The sequence below is a fragment of the Gorilla gorilla genome, chromosome X (assembly GCF_029281585.2).
Source record: "Gorilla gorilla gorilla isolate KB3781 chromosome X, NHGRI_mGorGor1-v2.1_pri, whole genome shotgun sequence".
Taxonomy (NCBI): domain Eukaryota; kingdom Metazoa; phylum Chordata; class Mammalia; order Primates; family Hominidae; genus Gorilla; species Gorilla gorilla.
The window spans coordinates 143,283,218-143,291,854 of NC_073247.2; the positions used below are offsets into that span (position 1 = coordinate 143,283,218).

General features: G+C 38.6%; 1 protein-coding gene across 1 annotated transcript; it reads left to right on the top strand.

Moving 5' to 3' along the window:
* Window positions 1-2,042: 2,042 nt before the first annotated feature.
* Window positions 2,043-2,969, top strand: LOC109025355 (olfactory receptor 13H1). Its single transcript, XM_019020417.2, has one exon. The coding sequence runs from the start codon at window positions 2,043-2,045 to the stop codon at window positions 2,967-2,969; it is 927 nt and encodes a 308-aa protein (XP_018875962.1).
* The last annotated feature ends 5,668 nt before the right edge of the window (window positions 2,970-8,637 follow it).

Consider the following 8,637-nt stretch of genomic DNA (forward strand, 5'->3'; position numbering starts at 1 on the left):
TATTTTGGGCACACAGCAATGAAGAAAACAGAAAAACCCTGACCTCATTGAGCATACATTCTAGTTGATAGAGACAAGCAATAAACATAATTAATAGATAAGCTATACAGTATGCTAGATGTAGTTCTAAGGAGAAAATAATGCAGGAAAGGGGGATATAAAATTTCAATGGCTAGAAATGAACTCCCAGACGAGGTGACCCAGAAAGGATGTAATGCAATTTCAAGGGCTGGAGATGAATTCCTAGATGAGGTGACCCAGGAAGGATACACTGAAAAGATGCCTTGTAAGTAAAAACCTGAGGGAATTGAGAAGGTGAGCTGTGCAAGGATCTGGGTTTCATAAATATGGAGCAGAAAGTTTTTCACAAATATAGAACAGCAGGATCAAAGGCTCTGTGAAAGGGATGGGCTTTGAGTATTTGAGGAATGGTGAGGAGGCTAGTGTGACTGGAGCAAAGTGAGCAAGGGAAAGGGTGGTAGGAAACGCGTTCAGAGAGGAGGTGATTGGGAGGCAAACCATATAGGGCCTCGTAGGTCATAGTAAGGAGATTGGTGTTTAGAGAGGCTGAAATGAGAATCTATAGTTAACAATATGATACTGTATACTTAAAATTTTATTAAGAGAGTAGGTCTTATGTTAAGTGTTCTTATTACAAAGATAAAAGAGAGAAGGAGGAAACTTTTAGGGATGTTTGTTATATTTACGGCATTATTTATGGTGGCCGTTTCATGAGTATATACTTATCTTCAAACTCAAGATGTATACATAAAATATGTGTACCTTTTTATATATCAGTCATACTTCAATAAAAATAGAATAAATTTTTTAATGGAAAAGTGACCTGATTTCACTTACAGTTCAACTGAATCATCTGAACTGGATGGGAAGAAGACTAGAAACAGGAAAAACAATGAGGAAGTTACTGGAAAAATCCAGGTGAGTGATGATGATGCCTTGGAATAAAGAATGGCAGTGCAGGTGGCAAGAGGAGTAGGTAGATTCTGGATAACAGCTCTGAATGCTTAGGACTTTATATATTCATTTACTACCTGTTGGGTTCTTGTGATCCCCCAGGTACTGTTCTATGTTCTAGGAATACACCAGTAAACAGCAGACAAGGGCCCTGTTATTAAATTCACATTTGAGTGAAAGACAAATAATAAGCAAGTAATCAAATTATTAATATAACTTCACATATTAGAATGTGTTATAAAAAATGAAGCAGGGCTAGGGGAAAGAGATGGGTGAGGATGGGATAAGAGAGCCTTTTCAGTGAGGCTGCATACTCAGACCCTCTCCTTACCACCCACACTTTTAGAAACTTCATGTTCAATTTTCATACTCCTGACTGGGGCTCAATGACAACAGAATAGAAAATGTAGGAGAAGCTAGAAATGTAACTTCAGCAGGGGATATTAGTAGAGGGTCCTCCCAGACCTCACTACTCCATCTACATAATATCAGCTCAGGTCAAAGAGCTACCTTGCACCCACTCTATGTCAGGCACTGTGGTAAATTCTGGAACTATGGAAAAATGAAGGCATGCACAATCTAGGAGTGAGAGACATCCCAAACATAGACAATATTTTAGCTAAGACATGTGTCAGAAGGTACCCTGTTGGTTGAGATTAATAAGCTAACTGAGATTCAACCATGTCTACATATCAGATTTATCTTGGAAAATGACGTGAGAAAGTCAGGAAGATGGCCTACCTTTCCTGTCTTCTTAGTTAGGAAAAATTATTCAAGAAGACTTCTAGTGGAGGAGGGCTGGAGAAATTTTCATATAACTATTTTCAAAAAGATAAGGAATTTTCCATTTCCTTAGGATTGAGGGAGGATATCTAGCTTTGCCTCTGTTCCCATTATAGATATCTATTCCATTTGTGTCCCATTCTTCTGAAAAGGACAAAGATAATGATCCTGCACACCCTAATTCTTTCCACCTTTCTCACACCCTCCATCTTTATTCTCATTCTTTCAGGTAACACTAAGTAGCCAATTGGCATCCATTTAATGAATAGTGGCAAGAGGGAAAGATGGCCATGGACAATGTCACAGCAGTGTTTCAGTTTCTCCTTATTGGCATTTCTAACTATCCTCAATGGAGAGACACGTTTTTCACATTAGTGCTGATAATTTACCTCAGCACATTGTTGGGGAATGGATTTGTGATCTTTCTTATTCACTTTGACCCCAACCTCCACACGCCAATCTACTTCTTCCTTAGTAAACTGTCTTTCTTAGACCTTTGTTATGGAACAGCTTCCATGCCCCAGGCTTTGGTGCATTGTTTCTCTACCCATCCCTACCTCTCTTATCCCCGATGTTTGACTCAAACGAGTGTCTCCTTGGCTTTGGCCACAGCAGAGTGCCTCCTACTGGCTGTCATGGCCTATGACCGTGTGGTTGCTATCAGCAATCCCCTGCGTTATTCAGTGGTTATGAATGGCCCAGTGTGTGTCTGCTTGGCTGCTACCTCATGGGGGACATCACTTGTGCTCACTGCCATGCTCATCCTATCCCTGAGGCTTCACTTCTGTGGGGCTAATGTCATCAACCATTTTGTCTGTGAGATTCTCTCCCTCATTAAGCTGACCTGTTCTGATACCAGCCTCAATGAATTTATGATCCTCATCACCAGTATCTTCACCCTGCTGCTACCATTTGGGTTTGTTCTCCTCTCCTACATACAAATTGCTATGGCTATCATAAGGATTCGCTCACCCCAGGGCAGGCTCAAGGCCTTTACCACATGTGGCTCTCACCTGACCGTGGTGACAATCTTCTATGGGGCAGCCATCTCCATGTATATGAAAACTCAGTCCAAGTCCTCCCCTGACCAGGACAAGTTTATCTCAGTGTTTTATGGAGCTTTGACACCCATGTTGAACCCCCTGATATATAGCCTGAGAAAAAAAGATGTTAAACGGGCAATAAGGAAAGTTATGTTGAAAAGGATATGAGCCTTCTTTGCTTCTAAACGTCTAAAATAACACAACGTCCCTGATGGAGAAAATGGTTTAAAGGATCTGACTTTATCTTTGGAAGTGATTGACATATGAGAAGCTTCAGGAAGTGCTCCCACCCCAAATATTATTCCTACTGAGACTTGAATTGCCATTAGAGGTATTATTTTTGCTCTTTCTTTACATAGAATATTGTTAGTGGCTACCCATTAGGTTACTCACCTTCAGGTAAATGAACTTATCAGAGTAATTTTCTCACTGACAGAAGAGACCTATACAGCAAGAGAATCTTCTGCAACTGTTGACAGCAGGTGAGGCATAACTGAAATTGGAAACTAAGACAAAGAATGGTATAATAAAAGGCCAGAAGACAAATGTCAGAAACTTTACAACTTTACTGAGGGTAAGCCCTGTTACGTAAGCACAATCTCCTTGTTTCACTTAATCTTGGAATCATGAGAAAAATTATCATAGCTATTTCCTACATTTGTGTAGAGTGTTTTATTTTTGCTTTTTGTTTTTCAAAACATCTTTCTAATCTATTAGTCTATTTTATATCCCTAATTTTCCTATGGAGTTGGTAAAAACACCACCACAATTTCCCTCTGTATTAACAATGAGGAAACAGAGTAGACACTGAGACTCATCTAAAGTCATACATAATTGATAATGGAGTCAAAATTAGAATTTAGATCATATATGTGCCACCTCTGAATTTGTAAAAGTAAGTCTGTAAAATTATTCAGAATCATAGAATTATAAATGCAGCTACCATTTATTGAGAACTTATGATACGCTAGGGGTTGAGCAAAGCTCTCTATATCTATTATCACATAGAATTCACACAGTGGTTCAATGCCATGGCACTATTTTCCATCCATATTTAGAAGTGTGGAAACTGAGTGATTTGCCCATGGCCACAGAGCCAGTACTTAAATCTAGGTCTGGTTGATTCCAGATCCCACTTACTATATCTAAAGGCATAAGAAACCCTAGAGATGACTAATGTAGTGATATTTTAATCCACTTTATCATGACATAATTTGTATACAATAAACTTTGTCCAATTACAGTGTGCAATTCTATAAGTTTTGACAGATGCTCACAGCATCACCACAACAATCAGCTACCTAACAATTTCATCACCTACAGAAGTTTCCTTTTGCCTTTTTGTAACCCATCCCTTCCTCCCTCTACCCCCAATTCCAACCAGTGATCTGATTTCTTTCACTATATGTTAGTTTTTGTTTTTTTAAATATTGACTATAAATAAAATCATGCAGTCTGTACTCCTTTGTGTCTGGGTTCTCTCACTCAGCCTGCTTTTGAGATTCATCTATATTGTTGCATGTGTCAGTAATTTGTTCCGTTTTATTGCTGAATAATATTTCATTGCACACATTTACCGCATCTTAAAACCCATTTTCTGTTGATGGACATAATGCAATGTTTTTCAAATCTTGATTTATATAGTTTTTAGGGACTCAATTGTGGTGCCTGGAGCCTGCTAATGGGGGGTTGTTTCCTGTGAGCTATTTCATTTGAAAAGGGAGTTCTAAAACTAAAAGGAACGGTTTTGATAAACAATGATCTATTACAGGTAACCGATTTTAGATGAGAAATCTAAGGCTCACTGAATGTGGAGTAAATTTCCCAAGATCATGAAACTGTTTGGAAGCAGATCTAGAACGAAGACCCAGATATCCTGTCTCCTGGTCTCACTTTACTTTGGGCCTCCACCACATATGATGAAGTCATCTCCCAAGCAGCCTTTTCTACCTGTTTGTGAGGAACCAGACACAAACAGGTAGAAAAAAATAAAATGCACAGTACCCAGCACTACTGAGCAAACAGATACTCAGTGTGTTCCTCTTACCGTGACTGCTGGGGGGCTGAAGAGACATTGTATGGTGTTGCAAAGGGAGTACCATGGATACAAGGAGACTGTCTTACATGTTTACTAACTAAATGAAAAATAATTGAGGATGAATAAACCACTTATCAAAACAGCTTAATTTCAAAACAAGTGCAAGATTTATTCAAACTGTATACATTTTTTTAATTATTATACTTTAAGTTTTAGGGTACATGTGCACAATGTGCAGGTTAGTTACATATGTATACATGTACCATGCTGGTGTGCTGCACCCATTAACTCGTCATTTAGCATTAGGTATATCTCCTAATGCTATCCCTCCCCCCTCCCCCCACCCCACAACAGTCCCCACAGTGTGATGTTCCCCTTCCTGTGTCCATGTGATCTCATTGTTCAATTCTCACCTATGAGTGAGAACATGTGGTGTTTGGTTTTTTGTCCTTGTGATAGTTTACTCAGAATGATGATTTCCAATTTCATCCATGTCCCTACAAAGGACATGAACTCATCATTTTTTATGGCTGCATAGTATTCCATGGTGTATATGTGCCACATTTTCTTAATCCAGTCTATCATTGTTGGACTTTTGGATTGGTTCCAAGTCTTTGCTATTGTGAATAGTGCCACAATAAACATACGTGTGCATGTGTCTGTATACATTTTTAAAGGTACATGGTACTTTTCATCTCTGAAATAATGTTTTAATATTGAGAAAGAAAAAAATTGAGAAAAAGGCAAATGAATTCAATCTTTAATTTATCCATTTAACAAACATTAGGTTTCTACTTTAAGGCAGGCACTGTGCTAGGTATTAGGGTAAGTCTCATGCTTTGTGCAAAATGTTCCTTACTATCAAGATAAACCTTTCAAGCAAACATTGTGAAATAAACATAAACTGGCACAATCAATGAAATATTAAAAGAATCAAAGAGTGCCTTCGCACAGAGGAAAATTCAGAAATTAGGTGGAATATTAAGAGTATAGGTTTTAATGATTCTGCCTTTGGAGGGAAAAATAGTTCACTCTCTATTACAGGTTGGTTTACAGCTTAAAATGGGATGCACGTTTTCAGTAACGGTCCCTCTACTACAAAATAGTATAGCTATGTCACTAGGTTCTTTCTCCCTTTATTGACTTGTTGGTATGGGCACAGCCTACAGACAGAGTGACATAGTGGAGTCTGGAGATGAAGGTTGTGGAATTGATTCTGCTACTAACAAGCTGTGTAACCTTAGTTATATCTCTCTCTGGCCTTCAAACTTGCTTATCAATATAACAGGAAGATTGTGTTTAGCTACCTAAAGACCTCTCTAGTTCTAACATTCTGCATCCAGGTGTTATTTTATATAGGGCTTTCTCTTATTTTCTTAAAAAATGCAAGCATATCATCAATTTACTCTGCAACTTGCTTTTTCCACTTGACAATATATCATGAACATTCCTCCAGATCAATATATATAGATCTATCTCTCTGACTTTAAATGTTAGCTTTGACTGAAAAAGAAGGCAAACACGGCAGCTAGTTAACACAGCTCTGGCCCTTCCAGCATTAACATTCAGTTTCTAGGTACTAACTCTAGGGGCTATCTAATTTTACATTGATATTAATTTATTTTAAAGATAAAAATGAACTCTGTGAGGGTGTTGTGAAATGAAATCAATGCTGGGCTTTTGAAAATTCCTGAGATTGAGTAGTGCTTCTCTGCCTGATCAATCACAAGGATCCTGTGAAACCTTCCACTGGACTCCTCCCTACTCCCCATCCCCAATGGCTGAGTAGTGAAGCTTACCTTGCTTCATCCTGGAAAGAAAGATGGAAAGACTGTGTTGAAACTAAGATGGTTCTGTCAAAAGTTGAGAAGAAAGTTTACAAACTGAAAAGCAGGCTCCAAATGATCATTTCCATGGAAATATTCATGGAGATTTCAGAAAAAGATACAGTGCCCCATTTATAGGATTTGGGTTTTCAGTTGAAGAGAGGCAGTGGAGTATAACTACTTAGAGCACAAGCCCTGGGGCAAAACTTGTTAGATTCAGTCCTTCCTTCTGCCACTTCTTCACTCAAGTTACCTTCTGCTTAGGTCTCTTCACCTGTAAAGTGTAGCACTCAGAGTTCGATCAGGCAAACAGAAACTACTCTATAGTTATTTCAGGAAGGCATTTAACACAGAGAATTAGGGGCCTACAAAGCCTTTGGAAGGGCTATGAGAGAAAAGGTAAGGGAACTACCAGCAAAATGAGACAGTTGTAGGAATTGCGGGAATCATGGGAAATTTTAGAGATTGTTAGGAAACTGCTGCTAATGACGTCACTGAGGCAGATGTTTCACAAGAGAATGCTCAGAAATCACTTAAATCTTTTCTGATCAAGCCCACACACCTAAACAAGACGTCAGGAAGAGCAGTGATGGTGTCTACTTCCCTTCTGCTTGCCAAGTTTCCTGCAAGTACCTCTCATGGGTGGAATCCAAAACTGAACTTGACTGACAAATGAGTGTGGGAAATGTAGCCTCCAAGCTTAACAATATAGGTGAGAGCTAGAAAAAGCAGGGATATGACTTAACAATACAGGTGAGAGCTAGAAAAAGCAGGGATATGAATATGACTTTATAGGTTAGTTATAAGAATATATATATGATTCAATTTATGTAAAATAAAGCACTTAGAACAATGTTAGCTGTCACGATGGTGTCCAGATTATCTGCACCTAAGATGCCAGGAATTGAAGTGCCTACTTGCTTTCTAAATAGTGCATCCTGAGGCTGCTCCTTCAATTGTCCATTCAAGCATTCATACATATAGCATCCACTGAATACATATTTATCAGCTGTCTACCAGATAGTGGGTACTATGCTCATCACTAGGGATGCAGTGGTGAAGGAAGGATACTTGGTCCCTTCCCTCAAAGAGTTCACCTCAAAGGTAGAGAGACAAACATGTACACAGGCAACATTATTTTGTAAAGCTATATCTTCCTAATTCTCATGTTGGTAGAGCGCTTTACAAACTTTACAGTTTATTTTATTCTTGAACACGTATTACCTCCTATCATCCTCAAAATAATTTAATGAGATAAGCAGATCAGATGTTGCTATAAATATTATTAATGTCATTTACAGATGACAAAAAATTTAGAGAGGCAATAATATTATCAAGGTCAACAGTTAGTAACAGGATTGGGGTTGGAATACAATTCTCCTGATACCTAGATTAATGATCTTTCTGATGAGAGCCTGATGCATTCATGGAGTCCTTGGAAGAGGGGTAGGAAGAAGGCAAGATTGTTGCTGAGCAGAGAGAGGAAGACACTGTAGGTTCAGATTGTCTAGGTTCAAAATAGCTAGGTTCTGAAACTTACTAGCTATACGACCTTGGGCAGCTTTCTGCCTCAGTTTCCTCATCTATAACAGGAAGACAATTATAGGACTGACCCTTGTAGAGTTGTTAAGAAGATTAAATCAGTTAATTTATCTAAAATGCTGAGAACTGTGGCTTGGACATGGTAAGCCCTCAATAAACGTTAACTATTTTTATCATTATTACTGAAGTTGTTGTTATTATTGAATTCCCAATTGACGTAAAACTAGTTGACCCCCATCTCACTGAGCACCTTCTCCCTCTCCTCTTTTTCTCCACTAGTAATGGGCATAGTAACTGTTTCTGGTTAAGTGTGAACAGCAGGTCAAACACTTTTACAGTGCAACATCATGAGAGACTGGGAAAAAAAGATGCTCAGGCGTCAGGAAGTCTGGATTCTAGTCTGGGTTCTGCCATTAGTGAGCTATGGAAC

Bases quoted from the DNA above. Each gene is read 5' to 3' on its own strand.
- LOC109025355 (XM_019020417.2), top strand. From the start codon at position 2,043: ATGGCCATGGACAATGTCACAGCAGTGTTTCAGTTTCTCCTTATTGGC.